This window comes from Chelonia mydas, chromosome 5 (assembly GCF_015237465.2).
Source record: "Chelonia mydas isolate rCheMyd1 chromosome 5, rCheMyd1.pri.v2, whole genome shotgun sequence".
NCBI classification, from domain to species: Eukaryota; Metazoa; Chordata; order Testudines; family Cheloniidae; genus Chelonia; species Chelonia mydas.
Window position 1 is genome coordinate 68,540,899 of NC_051245.2, and position 25,938 is coordinate 68,566,836.

At 41.1% G+C, this 25,938-nt stretch overlaps 1 protein-coding gene across 1 annotated transcript in view; it reads right to left on the reverse strand.

Annotated features, from left to right (window-relative positions):
• The window catches only part of TMEM232 (transmembrane protein 232), a 136,802-nt gene that overhangs the window by 21,978 nt on the left and 88,886 nt on the right, over positions 1-25,938 (reverse strand). Inside the window, exon 12 of the mRNA XM_027817834.3 lies at positions 15,201-15,448. Within this exon, the coding sequence (XP_027673635.2) occupies positions 15,201-15,448 (248 nt within the window). The remainder of the gene's footprint in view (positions 1-15,200; positions 15,449-25,938) is intronic.

Sequence of the window (25,938 nt, forward strand, 5' to 3'; positions counted from 1 at the left end):
AACTGAGGGGGAAATCCAAAATGGGAAAACCTTTCTGAAATGAAATTACAACTTTTTTTCATTTTGAAAATGCCAAAAATGAACCATCTTGTCACTTTATTAAAAACAAACAAAGAAAGAAACCCCCCAAACCCTCAGATTCATTAATTGTTTGGATAAATCTGAATATGCACTGTTTCAGTGAGGGATGGGGAGGGGTCTGTATGAAAAACGTTGCCCAGCTCTATTCAAACAGTTTAGGAACATTCAGAATCAAATTTTAGCTGTTGGTAGCTATGATTGGATATAAAGATCACACAATTTGTTTTTTCTCTGTAACTGGATGAGCATAACTCTCAGAATTGGATTTCTAGTGTGACTACTCAGTTGTGTTCAAAATTCACCTTCTTTGCAATCATTAGAATAAATCATACAACTCACTGTTTCCTCAAACATTGCTGCAGCCAAATCACTTGTTAAAACACTGCATAAAGGAACACACAAAGGGTACAAACGCAGGTATAAAGAATCCAATATATTTTCAGTTGATATTCACAGGCATTTTTAGATGGTATGTGGATATCTTAAGTAGTTAGTGAATGTACAGTGCTTTGAAATGTAACACTAAGTAGTACTGGTGCCTTCCTACCACGAGTGCTTTAGAAATGCACAGAATAGATGATGGATAGTTAAAATAACTTACACATTTTATTGTGCTTTGAATTCTTCTGACTGAACCTTAATTTAGTTCAAATATGCAGAGTGGAAACAATGTCAGATACAATAATAATAGTCCCTTATTGAAATGAAGAGAAACTGTACAACAAAGGCAAAATGTCAAATTTGGTTGCATTAATTGGGGATTTTCACTCGGTCTGAATCTGACTTAATTGCTAGCAAACTGCAAAATGTTTCTTATGGAATTCAAGTCTCACACTTAAAATTTAGACATCAATCCCCAGAATATTTAAATTATAAACAATGTTGCTAATTAGAACCAAAATGTTGCACTAAAATATTTTGTAGTTCTGCTTCTTAACTCTATTTAGCAGTAATCAATAAATATATTTTTAGGCACTCTTTTCCTCATTCCCCCGCATTTTTAACACTAAATATCAGATGAATGTAACTTTTTTCGTAATAGCTAAAATTTTGACCCCTTGATACTACTCAAAATATCATCAGGTACAGATCAGATCACGATTTGCAAACATTGACCTGATTATTTCATAACCATGATTGATACGTTTTCACAGCACGGCTTAACAGAAATAATTGGAAAACCTTTTTAAGAACTAAAGATGGATAATGTCACTTCTATAGAAGACTGATTTTAGGCTGCCATCTTGTGGCACATAAGGTTTTTTGAACAGGAGTACTTGTGGCACCTTAGAGACTAACAAATTTATTAGAGCATAAGCTTTCGTGGGCTACAGCCCACTTCATCGGATGCATAGAATGGAACATATAGTAAGAAAATAAATAAATGTGTACATATATACACACACATAAAGATAAATTGGAAGTTGCCATACAAACTGTGAGAGGCTAATTAATAGCTCATCTTCACTAATTAGCCTTTCACAGTTTGTATGGCAACTTCCAACTTATCTGTATGTGTGTATATATATATATCTTCTTACTAAATGTTCCATTCTATGCATCCAATGAAGTGGGCTGTAGCCCACGAAAGTTTATGCTCTAATAAATTTTAGTCTCTAAGGTGCCACAAGTACTCCTGTTCTTTTTGCAGATACAGACTAACATGGCTGCTACTCTGAAACCTGTCATAAGGTTTTTTTGTTTGTTTTTTTTAATGAGATAATATTCTTCATGATGGCAATATTACTCCACCTTAGTGAAGGCCGGTGAAGTTTGGAATATTCTGAGAACATACATAATTCATTTGAAATTATATTTATAAGATTGTTTTGGGTTCTTTGAGGTAATTTACCTCTTCTAATTATGTACTACAAGTTAAATGTTTATTTCCTGACTGTTTTCTACTCATTTACTATGTCCCATATACCACAAAAGCAATATAGTCCAAATTTAATTCAGTGTGAAAATTAGATACACAATTACACAGGCATTTTGGCACTAGGACATAACTGCCTTTCCCTTTGAACATTAAGCCCTAGCTGTTTCATGTAATGAGCCAAACTTTAGTCTCAGTTCCACATAGCAACCTTTCACTGTAGTTGGTGGACTTGTGTGTGCACAGAAACCCAGGACTGAATCTGATCCACTTTAGTAAGAGTCTGACATACCATGCTCTGTAATACTTGTCCTTTGGGGATGTCCGAGGGGGCTCTCACAGCCGTGTTTCCCCGGAGTCATGTAGCAGGGTGTACATGATGCAGGGAGGAAGGGCACAGAACTGGAGATCTGCCTCACAGCAGTTAAGGAAGCTATCAACCACCATTTGCCAATAAACTTATAAAATCTCCTGGAAAGGTTCACATGGTATTGCGTTTTCTCTAGAACAAAACGTTAAGTACACAGGAAGGGGCTTGTTGTTGTTGTTTGTTTATTTATTAATTTAAACAAAAACCTTAACCCAAGCAGAGATTTTAACCCCAGAAAAAGAAGTACCAGAGACTTCATGGAGTTTACTAGAGGCTTAGCTATTGCTCTTGAGGTTTTTACATAGAAGGTGCTTAGACACTGGTGAAGGGCAGTGGTTTAAAAATCCTTGATAACTATAGCATAATGTTCAAATCTTTTGTAAGACTGGTGGAGTAGTGTGAAGGCCTTGTGGGGGCTGGGAAGGACCAGGACTAAACATGTTGCAAATCTGTGCAACATGGTCCATTCCAAAAGCGAAAATATTGCTGCTCAAAGATTTTTGTGAGCCCCAGGGATGCGTAGCTAGAGAGGAGGTGAGCTGCAGCACAGGCTGGGATAATTGCCTTCAGTTTGTGTGCAGAATTCTAACAAGCAGCCCTTAAGAGCTCCCTCAGGCCCATCACTCTATCCTTTTATACAAATAATTCATGCTGTCTCCAGGTAAATCATTTTAAAGGAGGAGTAATTGTTGTATGCAGTGGTGTTGTAGCCATGTTGGTCCCAGGATATTAGAGAAAATGTGGATGCGGTAATACCTTTTATTGGAGCAACTTCTGTTGGTGAGAGAGACAAGCTTGTCTCTGTCTTTTGAGCTGTAAGTGTGTCATTCAGCATAACAATCTGAAATCTCACATGGTGAGAAACATTCTTCACAATGGTGAAATATAGCCATAAACTCTCATGTTGCAGAGCAAACGGGGGAAATGATTGGCAATGCCCTGAAAGATGAGGGCAGAACCAGGGAATAGCTGTCCTGTGCAACCTGTTCCCCTCCAACCACTGGTTAGATATATATATATATTTTTTAAAAGAGAAGTTTTAAAACGAAGCTGTTTTTATTATATGCCTGTTAAAAAGCCTCATCACTTTATAAAAGGTGAATGGTAAAGGAAACCTTAACCTGGGTAGTCAGGTACACTTGTGCTACACATAAAATATCTATTACTAAGCTGTTATTGACATAATGGAGAAGCAAACAACTAATAACAATCTCCAATTACTTCTAATGTCTATGTACTCTTAAACTCGCTTGGTTGTTTTTGAGTCATATGCTAATGTGAAAGTGTGTTGTAATGAAAATACAGCAAGCTCCTCCCCTCACACTTTTGGTTCTGTATGCTAGGTTTCAGTCTGAAGCAAATATTAGACCCCAATATTGAAGGGCTTATGATAGGAAACTGAGACACCTAGTGGGCTAAATTATTACAGTTGTAAAAGCGAGGAGATAATTGGACACAGTGCATGTGAACTACAAACCTGCTATGTGTTTGACTACATCTCTCATATCCATCCTAACTTTTATCCAGTCTCTCTCCTCACTGTATGCTCTCTTACTGATTTACCATTTTTTTGACACTAAGCACTGTTACATGGCGCTCTACACTGATTAAAATGACAACTGGTCTTGTTAAAATAACCTCTTTACAATGCTCAGAATGATTGGCCTGTTGGCGATGAGAATAATTACAACACTAAAATACAGAAGAGTTTAATTGCTCTCAAAATTGGAGTTGACAAAACTATTTACTCTTCCTGTTAAAGCTTCCTCTCACTATCCACACCCACAACACTGATGAAAATGCTTTCAAGGACACCTGGCTGATTTCTAGGGGCCAGATTCTGCCATCCTCTCTAATGCTAAGTAGTATCTTAATGTGTGAGGAACCCTCACTGAGATCAAGATTACTAGACTGTAGAAAGTGCTACTCCTTGTAAGCAAGGGCTGCATAACCTGGCTCTAGGTGAGTAGAACAGCACTGTGCTAATCCATTAGCTGCAATATGATATGACTTCCATCGTTTTCACCACACTGGGGATAAAAAAAATCCAAGCTCCTATGCAACGAATAAAACAATAATTCTATTGGAAGAATAGTCTCCTTGCTTATCGCCACTCTAATTTCATGCTTCATAACAATGATTCTTGAAACATCACTTTTCCTTTACGCAATCCTGCTCCCACTGAAATAAGTGGGTAAATTCTTTTTGGACCCATTTACGCAACCGATACTTCCCAGCAAGTAGCACTTGCTCATGTGTATAGTCCCAGTTGAGCTACCCACGTGAGTAAGTGCTACTCAGCACAAGTAAGGATTTTGTAGAATCCTACATCAAAGCAACATTTGTGTCAGCATCTGAAAAACAATATTTAACAGATCAGAGGAAACAAAAATAGGGTATTACAAACAGGTTTCTTTTTGGCCTGGCAAAAATCAAGGAGTGCTGCTTTTCTAGGGGTGTTTTTTGTTTTGTTTTTTTAAGTGACATACTGTTAGGATGGTTGTGTCACAGTTGCTGTACCAGGCTGAATGTATTGTTTATAACAAGACTTGATGAAAAGACAGAGGCAAGGAGGATCTGCTGGAAAACAATTCCACAGATGACACATTTGTCTCTGTGATATGTTTTCACTGAGTTTGCCTCTATATTCTTGACATTAGAATGGCTAATGGACAACTTGTTCAACTGGGTGACTGCTTAGAATATTTTACTTGGAAACTTGGGGACAACAAGCACATATTCCTGCCTAGAAATAGGACAGCTGAGAAAAATGAGAATATTTAGAGTTTATCACTATATAAGGCCAATAAAATAACTTGGGTGGGAGGAATTCTCCTTATCTCTCATTTTTCAGTCTGTGTGGGCATCTTAATGTTAGCAATGGGTTTGCCCCTTTGTCTGAACTTTCTTTTATCTGAACAAAAAGAAAAGGGGTGGGGGAATGACAGCTACTGTGCTCTGGTTAACAGTTAAGTATGGAGAGAATTCATTTTACATATGATGGATGCTTAACAATTACTAATCTTAAATTGCAGTGGCAGAGCTGGAGAGGGAAGTGGAAGCTGCTCAAGAAGATAAATGAATGACAATTAATTTATTAAAGATACATGGTTAGCGCTTGATGCAGCTCTACTCTTTTAAGGAACAAGTAGTGGTTGAGCGGAAAAAGACCTGAATCACTGTAAGGAGAGACTGAAAAAGGGAGACAAGTAATTGAGGGTTGGAAGGGAGCTGTAATATACAGCGTCTATTTCCAGCTGAAATGCAATGTGGGTATGCCGTAGGGATAAGGATATTACAGTTTGAAGGTGAGAAAGAAAATAAAGGGGTTTTGTCCATTGTGTTGGAAAGAACAAGCAGAGAACTCAGCAAGTAGGTAGGAGGAAAAGTTAAAGATGTTAAAGTGAAATAGATAGTGGACCAAATTGTGCTCACACTTGCATCCATGCAATTCCTATTGAGTCACTGACATCTAAATGCTCTTACCCTAAGGGACAAGATCCTGAAGCATTGCGGATAACAGATGTTTTGCCAGTGATTTCAATGAGAGCAGGTTTAGGCCCAGGGTATGTAGTGAGACAACTATGATCTTAATTATCATTTTTTGGTTTTGACAGCAAAATCAAGCCCTTAGGGCTAGATCCCCAAGAGATTTGGGCATTGCAATGCTAAGTATTGCAGCACCTAACACTTAGGTTACCCTGCTGCTTAGTAGAAGTAGCACCACTGTATTAGGTCCCTGGTTTCTTATGCAATGCCTGGGGTGAATCAGGTGCCTAAGAATGGGATTCACAGCAGCAGGCACATTGAGCAGAGAGCTGCCTAAACTAGCTAGTGGGAAATGCTGAGGAGGGGATGTGGCCTTAAACCCTGCCCCTCAGAGGGATTTAGGTGCCTCACGCTACTCAGGCTTCATAGCTGTGAATCCTCTGCTGGAGTTGTGTGCCTAAGGCAGGCTAGTCAGATTTTGTGCAAAACAAACAAACCCTGCAAAAACTGGGGAGGAAATGGTGCCCCCCCATAACCTGTAGCCCAGTGGTTAGAGCACTTCAGCCAGGAAGTAGGCACTCTGGGTTCAAATCCCCACTCTACCTGACATGGAGCAGTGTTCTGAATCCCATTTCCCAGGTCAGTGCTGTATGGGGCTATGGAGTATTCTGAGGGTAGGACACTCTCAATCTCATGTTGAACATGTGCCACTGTATGTAAATCATTAAATATTCATTGGGTGAGAGTGAGGCGACTGTATAGCAAAGTGGTTAGCGCAGTCCTGGGGGGGGGACCCAGGTTCCAGTCCCTGTACGTCAATGTATAATCATTTATATAATGTGGAACAGCTTCAACGGGAGAGGTTGACAGACCCACCTGAAAACACACTATAGCCCAGTTGTTGTGGCACTCATGTGGGAGGTGGGATTCAAGTCCCTGCTCCATCTTAGGCAGGGTGTGAGGATTTAAACCTGCATCTCCCACATCCTGGGTGAGTTTTATAACCACTGCACTGTTAGGTAGGAAGAGTGTAAGAGGAGATGGCCCCTTATGTGGATTTAGTTGTGCTCCGTGCATGCTTCCTGGATCAAGCCCTGAAGGCAAGATAGATGGAGAAACACCTAGTTTGCGAATCCCACTGGGACTAAGACATTAATTAGAGACCAAGCTGCTGGGTGCTGTCAGGAGTCAGGTGGCTGTGCACTTGCCCCGCTGCTGAAATTCAGGCACCTAGAGGACTATAATGGAGAACATACAGGTACCTACAGGGTTAGAATCATAGAATATCAGGGTTGGAAGGGACCTTAGGAGCTCATCTAGTCCAACCCCCTGCTCAAAGCAGGACCAATCCCCAAGTAAATCATCCCAGCCAGGGCTTTGTCAAGCCTGACCTTAAAAATATCTAAGGAAGGAGATTCCACCACCTCCCTAGGTAACGCATTCCAGTGCTTCACCACCCTTCCAGTGAAAAAGTTTTTTTTTCCAGTTTTTCCTAATATCCAACCTAAATCTCCCCCACTGCAACTTGAGACCATTACTCCTTGTTCTGTCATCAGCTACCACTGAGAACAGTCTAGATCCATCCTCTTTGGAACCCCCTTTCAGGTAGTTGAAAGCAGCTATCAAATTCCCCCTCATTCTTCTTTTCCGCAGACTAAACAATCCCAGTTCTCTCAGCCTCTCCTCATAAGTCATGTGTTAGGTAACAGCTGACTGATTCTGTGAATGCTAGTGGTACCAAAATGTTGGACTTTGCCTCCTAAAGTGGCAGTTATAAACCTAAGTCATTTTGTGGATCAAGCCTTTAGTAACTTACAATTTTGAGATGCAGCCTCAAGTATTAGTATCTGACAAAACACTTGGGAATAAAAGAAATGCTTTAGTAAAAATTTTCTTAGTGCTAGCTTACTTGTGCTACTTTTCTAGACCCTCTCATGGCTTCTCTCAGACAGACCTATTTGCTTATTTCAAAGAAACTTTCTAAGTGCATGCATCTAATTAAACAAGTTGCCAGCTAGCCTTTCCCATGTCAAGAAATGAAGGCCAAACTCAGTAAAGATATGTCACACAGAAAGATGTCCTCTTAAAAACTCTTTCCTAGCACTCCTCCTTTCCCCTTACTCTTTTCATCAGACCTATAGTAGTTAGACTAAATCAAGTTTGCTGTCTATAAGGATGGTGCTGATCTAGCAGAGGGCTTAGACTATGGACAGTAGCCTAGAGAAGTCTTAGAATGTTGCATGGCTCTTTTAACCCCTACTCTCCCAGAAGGAAGGGGCACACTTCTGGTCTCCCAGGTTTAAGAAAGATTAATTCAACTGGAACAGGTGAAGAGCAGGACTACTAGGGTGATCAGAGGAATGGAGAACCTGCCTTATAATAGGAGACTTAAGGAGATTGGCTCCTTTAGCTTAATAAAATAAAGGATGAGGGGAGATATGATTGCTCTCTATAAATACATCAGAGGGATAAATACTAGGGAGGAAGAGGAATTATTTAAATTAAGGGCCAGTGCTGGCACAAGAACAAAGTGATATAAACTGTCCATCAATAAGTTTTTTGTCTGATTTCAAGGCTAAGGTTTCTAACCATCAGAGGAGTGAAGTTTTGGAAGAGCGTTCCAAGGGGAGCAGTGGGGGCAAAAAACCTAATTTGTTTTAAGACAGAGTTTGAGAAGTCATAGAGGGGATGGAATGTTGAGATTTCCTACAATGCCACATGGCTCATCTGCAACAGCTAGTAGCTAATATCTCCAACAGCCAGAGATGGGACACTAGATGGAGAGGGCTGTGAGTTATGTGGAATTCTTTCTCAGGTGTTTGGCTAGTCAGTCTCCTCCACATGCTCAGGGTCTAACTGATCACTATATTTGGGATCAGAAGGAATTTTCCCTGAGCTCAGATTGGCAGAGATCCTGCAGGGGGGGAGTTCACTTTCTTCTGTAACATGAGGCATGGGTCACTTGGTGGTTTTGAATTAGAGTAAATGGTGAATTCTCTGTAACTTGAAGACTTTAAATCAAGATTTGAGGACTTCAGTAACTCAGCCAGAGGCTATGGACCTACTACAGGAGAGGGTGGGTGAGGTTCTGTGGCCTGAAATGTGCAGGAGGTCAGACTTGGATGGTCCCTTCTGGCCTCAAGGTGTATGAGTCTGCAAGTAGTTAGAGGCATTGGCTGTACAGGGGTCATGGGCCATTGACTCACCTTGTTTCAGGTCAGCCTCCACCAGCAGGGCTCCTGGGGTACATCTCTCCTACCCTTTTGCTCATAGTGATAGGAAATTTTTACCTCCTCATGCTATCAAGGGTGAATCAAGCCAAACACATCCAGTCTCTCATAGCCTTCTTTCTGAAGAAAGAACCCCTGTTCTACAGTGTCTCAAACTGGGGGTCGGGATCCCTCAGGGGGTCACAAGGTTATTACGTGGGGGGTCGCGAGCTGTCAGCCTCCACCCCAAACCCCACTTCACCTCCAGCATTTATAATGTTAAATAGGGTTTTTAATTTATAAGGGGTGTCATACTCAGAGGCTTGCTGTGTGAAAGGGGTCACCAATACAAAAGTCTGAGAACCCTGCTGTAGAAATAGCTAGAAAATGGAGCAAATGTGTTTATTGCCTGGCCAGAAAGGAAAACGGTTTGCATTAAACCTTTTCCATCTGACTTTTTTTAATACTGTTTTTTCAGATGCTAACACAGTGAGGCAGTCTGTCAAAATTAGTATCCACTGCTGGCACGATTTTTTCTTTGTTTGGAAAAACAAAGCTATAAAAATACACATTTCTGCACATTATCAGGTCAGCAGAACTTGTACTGACTGGTGGGGCTGGGGCAGAGGAGGGATGCACACACATCTGGCTCTATTGTTTCTCTATTTAAACTTCAGCAAATACAAGCATAACTGTGGACCTCTAGCTGCTCCTTTTTGACTTCCATGTGCCTCTCTTTGGCTGTTAAATTCTGAATGAGTTTTCTTATCACACCTAACACAGGCCAGCATGGTAACTGAGAAGAGTTTACGCAATAAATAACCTTTGACTGGAACTAAAGGCTGAAAGCGGCTACTCAACATACCTATTTATTTGTTTAGAAATATATAGTGTCACCTGTCTCTAAAGCAACTAGGTGCTATACATCAGTAAAAACACTCAATAACCAATCAACAGGCTAACAGCACAGCTGCTTGTTTATAAACCACATTCCTTATTATAAAGTTCAATGAAAAGCCTGCCTAAACAAAGAGCTTGTGCTGTTCCTTGATGTTTGCTGAGCAGGTTCAGATGGACTGCTAGCCTGAATAGGTCCCTCATAATGCTCTGACTGGAACTGGCTGTGGGAGCGATCTGGCAGATCCTTACTCCCAGAGCAGGATATAAGGGAAGAGATGGTTTCTCAGATAGCTGGGTCACAGACCACTTTGGTTTTAACTGACACCTCCACCTGCTACTGAATATCTAGCGCAGATCACTGAGGGCTAGTGTTATTCCCTCAAATGTTTGCTACACTCCAGGGGAGTAGCTGTATGAGTTTGTCCTTTTCAAGGGTTGCTCTAAGCAGAGTGCATGGTAGTACTCTAGCCTTGAGGTTACAAAGGCACAGACCTCTGTGAGGAGGTCTGTGTTGAGGAGGAACAGCAGCACACCGGGATAACCATAGATGAAAATTGCACTTGTGTTGCTCAGTTGTCACGAGGAAATCCAAAAGCAGTGAAAGATCCAGAATGATTAAGAAGACTGCAAACCACATCGGCAAAGTCTAGACAAACACTCTGATGCGTAACCAGGATTGACAATATACCTTCACCCTTCTTTCAAGATAGAGTAGATATTGGGCAGCTATGAACATGGAAATAGCTATGGCCCTGCTTCCTCTGGTCTGCTAATGTCACTGTAAGCAGGGCAAAGTGGCCAGAGATAGCTAATGGAGATTTCTTTCTTCACAGAGGAACTCCGCACTGGTGGGAGGCTGGTGGATGTGGCTCCAGTATAAGGAGAGGGAAGCAGTATATTGGTGTGGGTAAGGGCCAGGATAGGAAGGAAGTCGGGGGTTTGGTAGAGTAGTTAACCTGCTGCTTTCTTACACCAGTGCTGGATGATGACTAAAGATCAAAGAGTTCCAACTGGTTCTCAGATACAATAGAAAATCAAGTATGTAGTGTCTCAGCAATTAGGTTTCTAGCATTTTGCAGTATGTGAAATGCATCACAGTTTATCACTCTCTTTTTGTCAGAGCCCTGCTGCTATACTTAGTCTGTGGCATGACTCAGTGTGGGGGTTGGTTTGTTTTTTGTTTTTAAATCAGTAATTAACTTGCTTTTCACTTCACTGAGAGGCAGGTCACAGGCCATGAAGGTGCTGCAATCCCATCTCATTTCATATCTGTAATTTCCTTTCCCTTGGGTTCTCCCATGCATAATATTTTGAAGCAGCTGAAAAGAAGATTTTTAAATCAGTTGGTTGTAGTGAGTTGGACATGGAGTTCCTATTGCAGTAAGAATATTGGCCCAGATCTTCAGCTGGTGTAAACTGGCATGGCTCTATTGGCTTCCCTTGCCCCTGACTCTCCCTCCCAGCTCCTTTACACTGCTGCAGCATCACTGGCTACATGGGGATTCTCCTAGTATAAGGGGAGTAAGCAGGTGGCCCCCCTATGGCCTGCTGCCAGATGGAGGAGATATGTCGGAGCATGTCTGAGAGAAAAGGGGCACGTCGAGAGCATCACTGTACTCCAGTGATCCCTGTGAGCCTGAAAGGTCTCTTGAGGTGGGAGAAATGTTGCAGACAGACACAATTTAGAGCAGCTCTGAGGCCTGTTTGCTCGAGTTGAGAAGGGTGGCGGCTGAGGGTGCCAGCCAAAATGAGCCAATTGTTGAAGAGGGCTGCAGGCAAAAGTTGACAGAGGCCTAATTTAACTTGCACATGTTGAGCATCACATAGTTTTAGGCTTCGAAGAGAAGGTTCAAGCACTTTTACTAGGGATATTATTGGCTTCCAGAACACCGCAAATCTAGGTCATGAGGGTCTGAAAATCCATTTCCACAAACTTGTCTCTGCTCAGTAAGCCTAGCAGGCTACATATTGCTTTCAGAACCTGAATTACTGTAATTGTTATGAATTGTTTTCTGGATCTTGAATCAGCAGTGCATGACTTCAAAAACTAGCATCAAGAATTTCTGGATTACATTTCTTCTTCTTTAGGCAACAGACAGTAGTCATACTTCAATTCAGATCTGACACATTTTTCCTTTGATACATGTGGGAAAAGTCATGCTTTATTTATTGCCAGAAGCTGTCACATGTTTATATGTAGCTGTCTCCTCTGAGGATATTTTCACCATTGCCATGCGTTGGTTTCTAAGAATTTACCATCCTTCAAAAGGCCTAGCTTGTCAGGATTATTTGTAGCTGAAAGAACATTGTGGGTTTTTTTTGTTTTTTTTTTTAATATCCTTTAGTCATTAGAGTATGACCTTTACTATGCTAGTCTGAAGTGAAGTTGTATAGATATTTAATTCCTTTGAGTTAGAAAGTGATGTTTCATACTGACCGTGGACATGCTTTCTATTTTAACGCTAAGTTGTTCTAAGTGAAAGTAACTTCTTAATTACATAATAGCAATTATATAATGCCTTCCCCCTTCAAGGGGTGAAAATATTTACTAACCTAACACACTATAGCAATTCAAAGATAAAATGAGAAATGGAGTATGGCACAGAAAAAATCTGTACAGCACAAACAAGTAAAGAAAATTATGATATGTACACTGATCATATTGCACAGTCCTTTCACATACACTACCATATATACAACTGAGACATTTGATAATTTTTGTAACTCTTTTTGTACCAGGATTAGTAGTATAATATTGGTATTTTGCCCATGCACTTCATCTTTTAAATGTGTGGGTTGATATTTCATTTCCTCCTGGAATAAAATACATGTTTACTAATATAAGTGAGATCCTTGGTGTTACTTTCATATGTGGCAGGATGACAGGACTGGACCAAAAAGAGTTCATTTAAATCAGTGTACAGTCCTGAGTGATCTTGTTTTATTTTGATTATTGGATACCTTCCTGAAAACTGGGTTGCTATATCACCTGATTCAAAAGGAACTTTGTCCTTCAAAAAGTAATACCCCCCCAAAAAAATTAAGTACATCAGAAGCCGGAAGCCTGCTAAACAACCAGTGGGGCCACTGGAGGATCAAGATGCTAAAGGAGAACTCAGTGGAGGAACTAAATGAATTCTTTGCATCAGTCTTCACCGACAAGGATGTGAGGGTGGCTCAGGTTTGGGAATCTTTCTTTTTAGGTGACCACTCTGAGGAACTGTCCCAGATTGAGGTGTCAGAGGAGGTTTTGGAACAAACTGATAAACTAAACAGTAATAAGTCACCAGGATGAGATGGTATTCACCCAAGAGTTCTGAAGGAACTCGAATGTGAAATGGCAGAACTACTAACTGTAGTCTGTAACGTATCATTTAAATCAGCTTCTGTACCAAATGACTGGAGGATAGCTAATGTGATGCCAATTTTTAAAAAGGGCTCCAGAGGTGATCCCAGCAATTACAGGCTGGCAAGCCTGACTTCAGTACCAGGAAAACTGGTTGAAACTATAGTAAAGAACAGAACTGTCAGACACATAGATGAACATAATTTGTTGGGGAAGAGTCAACATGTTTTTTGTAAAGGAAAATCATGCCTCACAATCTACTAGAATTATTTGAGGGGGTCAACAAACATGTGGACAAGGGGGATCCAGTGGATATAGTGTACTTAGATTTTCAGAAAGCCTTTGACAAGGTCCCTCACCAAAGGCTCTTAAGCAAATTAAGCTGTCATGGGATAAGAGGGAAGATGCTCTCATGGATTGGTAACTGGTTAAAATATAGGAAACAAAGGGTAGGAATAAATAGTCAGTTTTCAGAATGAAGAGAGGTAAATAATGGTGTCCCCAGGGGTCTGTACTGGGACCAGTCCTATTCAACATATTCATAAATAATCTGGAAAAAGGGTTAAACAGTGAGGTGGCAACATCTACAGATGAAAAAAAAATTACTCAAGATAGTTAAGTTCCAGGCAGACTGTGAAGAGCTACGAAAGGATCTCTGGGCAACAAAATGGCAGATGAAATCCTATGTTGATAAATGCAAAGTAATGCTTATGGTAAAATGTAATCCCAACTATGTAATATATAAATAAATAAAATGATGGGGTCTAAATTAGCTATTACCACTCAAGAAAGAGATCTTTGAGTCATTGGGGATAGTTGTCTGAAAACATCCATTCAGTGTGCAGCAGCAGTCAAAAAAGTGAACAATGTTGGGAATCATTAAGAAAGGGATAGATAATAAGACAGAAAATATCCTATTGCTTCTATATAAATCCATGGTACACCCACATCTTGAATACAGCTTCCAGATGTGGTTGCCCCATATCAAAAAAGATATATGGAAATTGGAAAAGGTACAGAAAAGGGCAACAAAAATGATTAGGGGTATGGAATGGCTTCCGTATGAGGAGAGGTTAATAAGACTGGGACTTTTCAACCTGGAAAAGACATGAGTAAGGGGGGAATACGATTGAAGTCTATAAAATCATGACTGATGTGGAGAAAGTAAATAAGGAAGTGTTATTTACCCCTTCTCATAATACAAGAACTAGGGGTCACCAAATGAAATTACTAGGCAGCAGGTTTAAAACAAACAAATGGAAGTATTTCTGGACACAACACAGTCAACCTGTGGAACTCCTTACCAGAGGATGTTATGAAGGCCAAGACTATAACAGGGTTCAAAAAAGAAATAGATACATTCATAGAGGATAGGTCCATCAGTGGCTATTAGCCAGGATGGGCAGGGATGGTGTCCTTACCCATTTTGGCAAACAGAGGCTAACAGGGGGTGGATCACTTGATTACCTGTTCTGTTCATTCCCTCTGGGGCACCTGGTATTGGCCACTGTGGGAAGACAGGATACTTGGCTAGATGGACCTTTGGTCTGACGCAGTATGGCCATTCTCATGTTCTTAAAATAAATTCAGAAAGTCTTTAATTATATGACTTTGGTGTGCAAAATTTTTCCTTTTTAAAAAGACCTTATTCTTAAACTTGATAATGCACCACGCTGAGATGACATACAGCCAAGTGACTGCAATGCAAAGCACACAAGTCTTTCAGCATGAAAATTAGACATGGTCCAGACTAATTTTACTCAAAATACACTTTGCTGAACCATTTCAGATGCTGAATTCAGGGGACTAGGGAGTGTTGTAAAAATATAAATGTCATTAACTTGGGATCTATATATCCCTTATAAAAGGAAGAATAAATGGAGTATGTGAAGGGGCAGGGACAGAGGTTTATATGTAGGAAACAAATACCTTAGAGAAGGAAGTGCAATTCTTTTCTCCACCTCACACTGCTCTGAGTGCTGATGTTGCATAGGAGATAGCTTCTGCTTAGGTTTGCTTGGCAGAGGGATGTTGGGACCAATGGGTGGTAAGAAGACCTGGCAGAGTACACTGGCAACTCTCCAGCCCACATACTGGCAGGAGATTAAGGTCCTGGGAGATGATGGAGCATTTGCACTTGAACTAATAAAAGGATTTGCTGGACCATTTGCCTCAGCCTGTTGAATGAAAAGAAAAACAAAATTAAACCTACCACAATAAACTGCTAGAAACAAGGTAATGGCAAAAATGATCTGGGATATAATCCATCTACAGAGAGAATTATAAATAAGGCATGTAGTGTTTTTCTGTTTTCCATGGCTCACTTTGATTCAGTGCTTCTCCTTTGAGTCAGTATAGGGGGTGAGGTAAGGGACATAAAAGGTACACTATAGATCATTTGCTTACATTTATAGAATAAAATGATGAAAATAAGAACTTCTGCATTTTTCCCTCTTTGGAAACATTAATAGGCACTTCTCAGTTTTAATAAATTGATCCTTTTTATACCAGTTTAAATCTCATCTTTCTATACATATATTTTTTTGTCATTAGAAACCTTTTTACAGAGCCTCAATAACTCTCCAATCTTACAAATAGGCAGTCTGTAAACTTTCAGGGACATAGTTTGAAATATGGCCTCAAACTGCATGTGCAGTTTTGCATGCCCACTCAAAAGCATGAAAACAGGCAGTTTTGTGCACACACAGTAGAACAGAATTTGAGTACATGACATACACATGTAAAATGTTCAATTCCAATTATTACTAATTTAGTTTTATATGTGCAAATAGAGGCACATGAAAAATGTATGCTCAGTTTCAGAAACTTTGAACTTCCCATTTAAATGGGACATTGTATGTGTCAATATACAGCTGTGCTGATATATATAACTGTTTTGATCGAATGTCTGAAACTACCCTCAATCTAGAAGGATATTAGCTATACAAGAGATAAATTACAAACTCTGAACAGAGACAGGGTGTGTGAAGTAATATCTTTTATTGGCCCAGCTTGTTTCTCTTGCCAACAGAATTTAGTCCAATAAAAAATATTACCTCACTCACCTTGTTTCTCTAATATCCTGGGACTGACATAGCTACAAAAACACTGCATACAAATTCAAAACATTTTTTGGGAGGGGAATAACAATTTTTTTGTTTCTTCTTAGTTTTTTATATTTTAATAGTAAAAACCAAACCCCACTAGTATCATGTTTCTGTTCCTGTTACCTTGTTTTGGTGATGTCCTTGACTGTTTTTAATTACTTTTCTTCTCTGAGGATGTTTTAACTTAGGGATGCCCATAAGGCATATTTTTCTTTGTCAGAATCTGGTTATAACCATTGAAGCTCTTAGCTTCAAAATGTCACACAATGTTATAATTAGTCACTTTTTTATGTTCATAATATAATTGTTCATTCTTGAAAGTAAATAGGATGTTGCATGCTGTCTATTCTGTTTTAAAATATCAATAACAAACTATTTACTGAATGTTACAAATTTTGTGCAGCCCTTTACCAGTCAGTCAGACTTCATTTTATATGCCTCTCAAGCCTTGTAATGGTAAACAGATTGACATTGATACAAAAAAAGCTTTCTTTATTCTATCATACTACTTAGCATTACTGAAGTCTGATTTTTTTGGGGTAACATTTATTAATATCATTATGTAGGTACATTTAAACAATTAAGAAAGTTAGTAACTGTACAACTTATTTCATTTTACTTTAGTTCCTAAACCTTTTAACTTTTTTTTTAAAACAGCTTCTGCTAGTGACACAGCCATAACTATGTAGTGACAGCATTTCCATTATAAATCCTGGTTTTGTTTCTATTTTCCCCAAGCATTTATAACTGAGGTGTAGATATTCATTCTACACACAGACTCGGCATACAATTTCTCATCAGATTTGTCTGTGTACAAATGTCATTAAAGTTGTTTTGGCTGTCTTTAACATAGAAATGGGAAAAATACTATAGCACTTCATTTTTTTGATACTTTATGAACCCTTGTCTCTCCTCAGTAGAAGAACTATGAACATGGAAAAACTATACAGGAGCTTGCTTTCCCCAGTGAATAGAGAATGTGTTCACTGTCAGTCACACCTTTTATTACTTTTTTCCATATACCCAAAAGAAAGCCTCTGGATTTAAGCCTGTGGCAAACAGAGCCACTGTAGATTTTCCCCCATGTTCACAGAGGAACTAATATGCAACCTCTTGCTTTAGGGTCAACATATTACGTTAGTCTCTCTGACAGTGACTCATCCTTTCCCTGAAGGTGATTTCTACGTGACATGGTAAGTGGTAATCTGCCCTTTTTCAGTTTTTAAAACCAAAACAAATATTTTTGTTCACTTTCGTAGTTTTTCCAAGTCCTTCATAGAACCCTTACCAAACTCTGTCTCCCCTTCTGAAAGGCCCAGTATAGTTACAATAACCCTCTTCTGGCACAGGAGACCTAGACTTAACTGCCCTTAGAGCCATCAATGCTGCACTTTGTGATGACCAAAGGGAGTGATGTAAGCTAGTTCAGAACTGTCCGTGGCCATAACCCTCAGCTCCAAGCCAGTTCCTTTGTGCCGTTCCTGTGGTGTGAAGGAACTAGAAAGCACCTGGATCTTCTCCCACTGTTAGGGTGTCCCCAATGCCATAGACACTTTCTGTGCCATCCTCCCAGCAGCCCCCAGCAAAGCAGAGCCAGGATGGTTATTGGGTTGGAGGTGGAAATGGTGCATAACTAGAATACAGCTTTTCTCCATCAAGGTGGATGGCCCTTTGTAGCTACTGAAAGCTGTGGTTAGTCTAGAGCAGCTGTGGGGCTTTCTTGAGCTATGCCAAGGATCAAATTGCTCTCAAGAGGAGTGAGAATGGAACCCACAAATGCACCGCCCAAAGTTGCGCCCAGTAGCTGTGAGAGTCCTCCAGCTTTAGCTGTGCCTGACTTGGTGAGACAGCCTAAAAATGAAAAACTTTAAATGACTGACATCTGTTTCAGTAAACAGCAATTTCTATCCTTGAACTACAGCACAAAACGTGGGTGTAAGGCAATGAATCCATAAGGCTGGCTGTCAGTCTGGAAAGTTATTTATCTTTTGTTCTTTCTGTACCCATTACTATAATGTAATTCAGTAGCATAAAATATATAAGAGACAAACTACACAAAATATTAATGGGTCATAAATGGCAAGAATGAAGTCAGTTGTATATATGAGGAGTCAGAGAAAGTGGAGGAAAAAAACCTTTCAATATTTCAGTCTTTCTAGCAGATGGTAGAAAGTACTTTAGACATGATGACTCTTCCTAGATGTTCCAGCATATGCTGTATGTGCCCATACAGTAAAGCCTTGCTCATTGCAAATCTCCCAGGAACTATCACAATTAAAGCACATCAATTAACATTTGCTTATTATGCTAGTGTGTGTGTATGTGGCAATTTTATATTTTCCTCTCATACGTTAGGGTCACAATTTAGTCTGGATTATTGATTTGCCAGATGAAGGTCTCAGTTTAAGGCTCTGTTTCTGCTTCTCTGTAAATATCTGCATTGATTATTTTTGGACTGAGTACCAATGCACATGTTTGAGACTTGTTAGCAAATACATGTCCATAGCATGATACTAATTTCACTGGCATGAATCTGGGAGTTTGAGAGTTTGGAAGCATCTGGTTTGACAGGATCCCTGGGGTGCAGCCTGGAACCGTGGGACTGCTGTGCCCCCTTAACTCTCCAACCTGGGCTGTCTCTCACAATGCCTCCAGGCGCTGTTATCAGCACAACTGCACGTGTCCCACACCCAGCCAGATTTCATAAATGGTCCCAGAGCCACTCATGAATCACACAGAGAAAGGCACCAGCTAAATCCCCCCACATCCCAGCACTGTACGTCAGGGATATACCATCTTGCACTGCTCAAGACAAGCAGTGCAAATTTAATTGGTTCACCACTTCATCAATGGAAAGTGGACATAGGACTAGCCTTTGTAAACCCGAGCAGATTTACCAGGCACTTCAGGCAAACTCACTGGTAAAGATAAACGTTAAAACAAGTTTACTGATGACAAAAGATAGATTTTAGGCAATTATAAGTGATACGCAAAAAGTCAGAGTGGTTACCAAAAGAAAAGAAAATATATAAGCACACAGTCTAAATTCTCAACCCTATTAGACTGGGCAACTTCAAGATTAAGCAGTTTCTCTCACCCCACTGGATATTGCAGTTCATAATACACAGGTGTGACACTATGCCCCAGAATAGGAAGAGAGCCTGAGACATAAGCCCTTGTATTAGAGGCCTAGTCTGAGGCAGGACAGAATTTGGCAAGAACAGGACTGATATTGTAGAAATGCACATTCCTAAGAAGTGCTAGTCACAGAGTGCTCACGCAAACACACCCTGATATCAAGTGGTACCAGAACATTCCGATATCAAGGATGGTACAAAAACATTCCCCAAAGATAACTGGAACACACTGACCCCTCCTAAAAGATATGGTCAGGATGACAGTACGTAATAGAGATGTTTTTATTGAACCAACATGTACAACAAGATGATCAGTGATAACTAGTGATGTCAGAGGCAGTAACTAACTATGTCGAAGGGGCAGTACTAACTTGTTTGAACTGGGGTATAAAGATGTATCTCAGAGGGAGTATCTTTGGCCAGCCTAGGGAGCAGTAGAAGTCCCACCACTGACTGAGCTGCGTCCATTGTCACAAGCATACATGTCTTAGTATCCTCAGTCTGCCAGGTGCTATTACCATGCTTTGTCAAAAATAAACCAGGCTAGGTGCTTTCACTGAAAACCAAGTCTGTGGATTTATTGGGCAGTTTAATTGAGGTATGCTATCTCTGCTAGCTGGGACAGCACACTGAATGAACACACACGCAGCCAACATCTGACCACAGCCCCTGTATTCTTCATAGAGCTATTATGAGATATTATGGCCTAACTATGATGTATTTTATACAAGATAGGTCATGTGAGATATCATTGAAAAGGTTATGATTGATTATCCTATTTGTATGCATGTATCATTTTTGTATCTGAAGCTAGGAATATTGTCTATACATCTATTACAAAGGTGTTTACACCTGGGGAACACCCACTAGACAGAATGCAATCAGTCTTGATGGCTCGCTGGGAAGGGCCATTAGGGAGAACAATAGGTCTTAGAAGTTGCTAATCACCCACCAAAAAGCCTTCCTGGGGATGGTGCAAACAGTGTCTGAGTTATGGCTGCAGGGACATGGGACCAAGTCACCTGGTACTGGACTCCATGACAATACTAGTGTTTTTCCACCAACTGGGGATCAAATTGGGAGACAAAGGATTCCCGCCATATGCAAAAACTAAAGCAGGGGAGTGACATCATTGTGATGCATTCTTCATTGACTCCCCACCCAAGAAAGAGGACTGCTGGAAACGCCTGAGAACAAAAAGACTAGGGGAGAAGGGCTGAGCCCAGGCTGAAAGTTTGTCTGGCCTGTGAAAGATATAGCTGCAAGCAAATGCAGCTTGCCTTCAAGACTCTCTGCAGTCTGCCTAAAACAACATTTAGGGTGAGAATTTGCTACAGTTTCTTTAGTATATTAAGCTTAGATTGCATATATGTTCTGTTTGCTAGGTAATCTGCTTTGATCGGTTTGCTATCCCTTATAATCACTTCAAATCTATCTTTTGTAGTTAATAAACTTGCGTTTGTTTTGTCTAAAACCAGTGTGTCTGGAAATCATAACTTGGGGCAAAGTATATTCCTCTCCACGTTGAGGGAGGGGGTGAATTTCTTGAGCTTATGCTGTACAGTTCTCTGTGCAGTGCAAGATGGTATAATTTTGGTTTTACACTCCAGAGTGAGGGTGCACTTCATTCACTGGGCCATTCCTTAGCTGAGCCTTCCCATGCAGAGCTGATCTCAGCATCTGTGTGTATAGCTGCAGATAGGTGTGTCCCTACCTGTATGTGTACTGGTAAAGTGCAGTCTGAAGCCTGGGGAAGGGCTTGACAGGCTGCATAACAGTATAGTGTTAAGGGAACCCAGGCTGGTGGATCAGGTGGGCTCAGTGATACCCCAGTTCCAGGTGGCATCCCAAAGGGGGGAAGAACCCATCACAACAGGTTTCACCCTTGAAACCTGGGCAAGTCTCCTCTGTTGGAGTCTTCAGTCTTCTGAGTGTCCTTGTTACCCGTAGCAAAGGAGAGGGGCAGGAGAAAAGGCAAAGCATGGGCCCACGGTGTTCTGTTTTATACCCTTAGTCCATGTGCTTGGAGAACACAAATCCAGGCATGTCTGGTGGGCATTATTGAGTCCCCAGGCAAGGTTGAGCAATGCCCCTGGAGTGGCCTTGTGCAGGTGAGTCACTGAATTGTAGCTCCCCTGCTGGACTATGGTGGCTGATGGTGGTTTGACACCTACCCAGGCATTGGTTACTTTTCTTTCTGTTGTCTTTGTGGAACTATTATCTGGTCGATTCCCCAACTTACTGCATGTTTTACTGGCAGCCATACAACACAATCTCGTTATTTCACATGCACTATTTATATACCTATTTAGATAAAAGAGTGACTCTCAGCAGATAATAACCTTTCCCCTGATACCTTACATGGCATGCTTTATATGCAAGATCACAATTTTATATAAATAGAAATATGGGGGTTACAGGGCACTCCCCCGAGGTATAGTTTGTCAAACTGATGTGCCCAGATCTGTAACCAAGTGTGCACCCTATGGGGACATGAATTTTCAAAATGTTTGCACTGCTAAATCAGCCACTTCCACTAGTAATAACAGGCAACTCAGACACTAGTGGGTTGCACCTCCCAGAAGGGGATAATAGGAGTGTGCCTTTGGAAACTTATCCAGCAGATCATTTTCAAAGGGGGTCACTGCATCCCAAAGGGCTAGTGCAGCCCCAGTAGTGTGCAACAGAAACTGCACCTCGGAGTGACTACAGCAGGTGACTGCTTCACACCAGCTGCCTTACTGTGATCAGCCGTGTTAGTTACCGTGTGTGCGCGCACCCACTGCAAGCCAGTGGGTGGCAGTTTATTTGTTTGGCATTAGCATTAGCAATGCTGCAGGCTAAGAGGGGGGAAAAAATTGCAGGACCTGCTTATTTAAGCATTTTACTGACCACAGCCTGGTGGTATGCCTACTTGTGAGAGGCCATCACTGTTTGAGGAACACTACTGGGATCAGTTAGGGTACAGTCACAGGGACAGTTAAATGGTGACAGACCATCTCAGCAAGAAATAAGGATGACTATACAAATCCTCACCATATTTCCCCACACCTGCATAGCATGGCATACACTTCCTCTTGTGAGAAAGCAGGATTCCTTCTGCACTGCCATCCCCCAGTCTGTCCTGCATGGAATTGTTGGTGAAAACAGAGGCACAAAGGGGGGTCACATCACATTGACCAAAAACTGCATCAAGCACAACACCTTGTCTGTACATGCTGGAGTACTTCCATTCATTGTTGTTAGATACTTACAGCAGGAATAGTAAAATCTACAGCTGGAGTATGAACCATGGCATTTGTCATATTGAGGACACTGTCCATGTCCATGTCTGATATGACAAGTCAGGGTGAGCTACACTTTGAGAAGTCAGATGCTTGAGGGAGTGGATTTGCCTCACTGCAATGGACAGAATGATTTTCTAGCTGCCATGGAGTTCCTTCTACCATACCTCTGAGACACTTGCTGTTGCCTTTGTATTCCTCCTTTATCCTTAACCCCTCTGGGTATACTTTTTATGGTGAGTCCCTCAACTGGAGTGAGGACTACTGCCCATGGTGTGTGATTACGCTGCTGTCATGCAAAGCTCTCCCCAGGCATTGCTGCCTTTTGTATCCACTATACCGCAGTCCCTGCACTAAGTAATGTGAATGAGCTCTGCCTGGCATAACTACACTTTCTCTGCACTGCAGGAGCATCTGTGTAGAAGGTGCTGTGTGCATCTAATTGTTTTGAGAATTTGAATAGCATCCCAGGGTCACTGTTCCCTATGCCACTATTTTGAGAGGCTACTCATGTGAATAGGTACTCACCAGTGTGAGGAAGGACTGCACAAACCTAGCCCCAAGAAAGGAAGGGTAGAAGACAGCCCTTGAAAAGAGCACCATTGTTCTCTTAGGAATTGATAGGAATAAATCATCAGAGAGAGGTTTTTTCCTCACACAGTTCTCTAGCAGCCTGGGGCACTATAGTACTACTCAGTATACTCTTTAGGCTGCTGTTTCTGACAGAAAGAAATCAGAAATATCAGCTGCAAAAGAGAAAAGGGGAAAATGCTATACAAGGGAACACCAGAGTAATTTGAAAAAAATCTTCTGCCACATTAATCAAAGTAACACTGAAATGTTGTATTATCATAGCTTAATATCTGCAACATCTAATTACTCGGGGTAACATAATTTCAATGCCTGTCTCTCCTAGCTCTTAAAATTACACAGAGCAGGTTTCAGCCTTTTGAACATGGTTGTGGTGGAGAGCCCGTTGAAAAGTTGTTTTATGCTGAGATGTCTGGTAAAGACATATACTTCAGCATGCTGAGAGGCAAGAATCCATTAAGCTATTGAGCACACCCATGCTGAGTGGAAGTTCAGGAGCACTCAGGAAGTGCACTAAGTTAAGTAGTTGTGTGTTCAGCTCTTTCACTTTCCATGAACTTGTGAAATTGCTTTTGCCTCTACAACCAACTTCATTACTTTGCAAGCTTGAACAGGGTACTGTTTCAAGCAAACACTCTCACCATTGCACCTAAAGGCAGCTACTGTGTATGTAGGCATTTGGGCCCAGATCACCCCTCCTGAATTCTATGATCATCCCTCCACAAACATCCTCCCACTGTAACAAATTATCCTATGGTTGGGGGAGGTGAGGTTGCAGTATTTGCTCCTTCATGGAAAAGGCTGTGGGCCCCACTCCCACACCTGGGTATATTCAGGTGATCAAGGCCAACCACGAAAAGACACTGTGTCTCTGCACCATCTCTGGACTCCGTAGTCCCTTTGCCTTCCTGGCACGATTTCTCCCTTTGAATCATGCTGCCAAGGAGCCCCTTGGGGCTGCATTTGTGTGGGGGCACAGGGAGAATAGTTATCAATGGTTCACAATCCAGCTGGAAGGGCATCTCAAGTGGGATCCCCCAGGGTTCTGTCCTGGGTCCAGTTCTATTCAATGTCTTTATGAATGATTTGGATAATAGCAGAGAAAGTAAACTTGTGAATCATGCAGATGATTCTGAGCTGGGAGGGGTCGCAAGCACTTTGGAGGACAGGATGAAAATTCAAAATGATCTCGACAAACTGGAGAAATTTACTGAATTAAACAGGATGAAATTCAATAAGGACAAATGCAAAGTACTACACTTAGGAAGGAATAATCAACTGCACAAATACAACTGGGAAATGACTGTTTGGGAAGGAGTACTGCAGCAAAGGATCCAGGGGTTATAGTGGATCACAAGCAATGAATCAATAGTATAACACTGTTGGGGGCGGGGAGGGGGGGAGAAAAAGAGCAAACATCATTCTGGGATGCATTAGCAGAAGTGTTGTAAGCAAGACATGAGAAGTACCCAGTAATGCTTCTGCTCTGCTCAAGACTGATAAGGCCTCAACTGAGGTACCACACTTTGGGAAAGATGTGGACAAACTGGAGAAAGTCCAGAGGAGAGCAACAGAAATTAAAGATGTAGAAAACATGACCTATGCGGGAAGATTGAAAAAATTGAATTTGTTTACTCTGGAGAAGACTAGGGTGTAGGAGAATAGAGGGGAGACACTGATAACAGTCCTCAATTGTGTAAAAGGTTGTTATAAAGACGAGGGTGATAAATTGTTCTCCTTGTCCACTGAGGACAGGACAAGACTTAATGGACTTAAATTGCAGCAAGGGAGATTTAGGCTAGACATTAGGAAAAGCTTCCTAACTGTAAAGGCAGTTAAGCACTGGAACAAATTACCTAGGGAGGTTGTGGCATTTCCATCACTGGAGGTTTTTAAGAACAGACTAGACAAAAGTCTGTCAGGGATGGTCTAGATAATATGTAGTCCTGCCTCAGTGCAGGGGACTGGACTAGATGACCTATTGAGATCCCTTCCACTCCTATACTTCTGTGATTCTCTCTGCCTCCAGCACATCTATTCAAACCCAGTCTTCACCCTTACCCCTGTGCATACACTGCACCATGCTGAGAGACTTCTGTGGGGTCTGAAAGGAAAAAGGAGATGGTGACACATGAATCTAAGGCTATGACTTCACTGTACTGATGCAGCTGCGCTGCTATAAGCTCTCTAGTGTAGCCTCTCTAAGCTGATGGGAGAGAGCTCTCCTGTTGACCTAATTAATCCACCCTCAACAAATGGTGGTAGGAGATGCTCTCCCACTGACGTAGTGCTGCCCACACCGGCATTAAGCTTGGAGTAATTTATGTCACTTGGGGGATGGCTTATTCACACCCCTGAGTAACAAGTTACACTGACAAAAGTGGTAGTCTAGACATAGCCTAAGTCTTAACTTAGTGGAGTTTTGAAAACACTTTTTGGAAACTTATTAATATTCTCCTGTGGCAAAAGAGAAGCAACTGAAAACATTAAAAAAAATCAGTGAAATCGACACATGTAATATGCATAATATAGTAATGGAACGACCTAC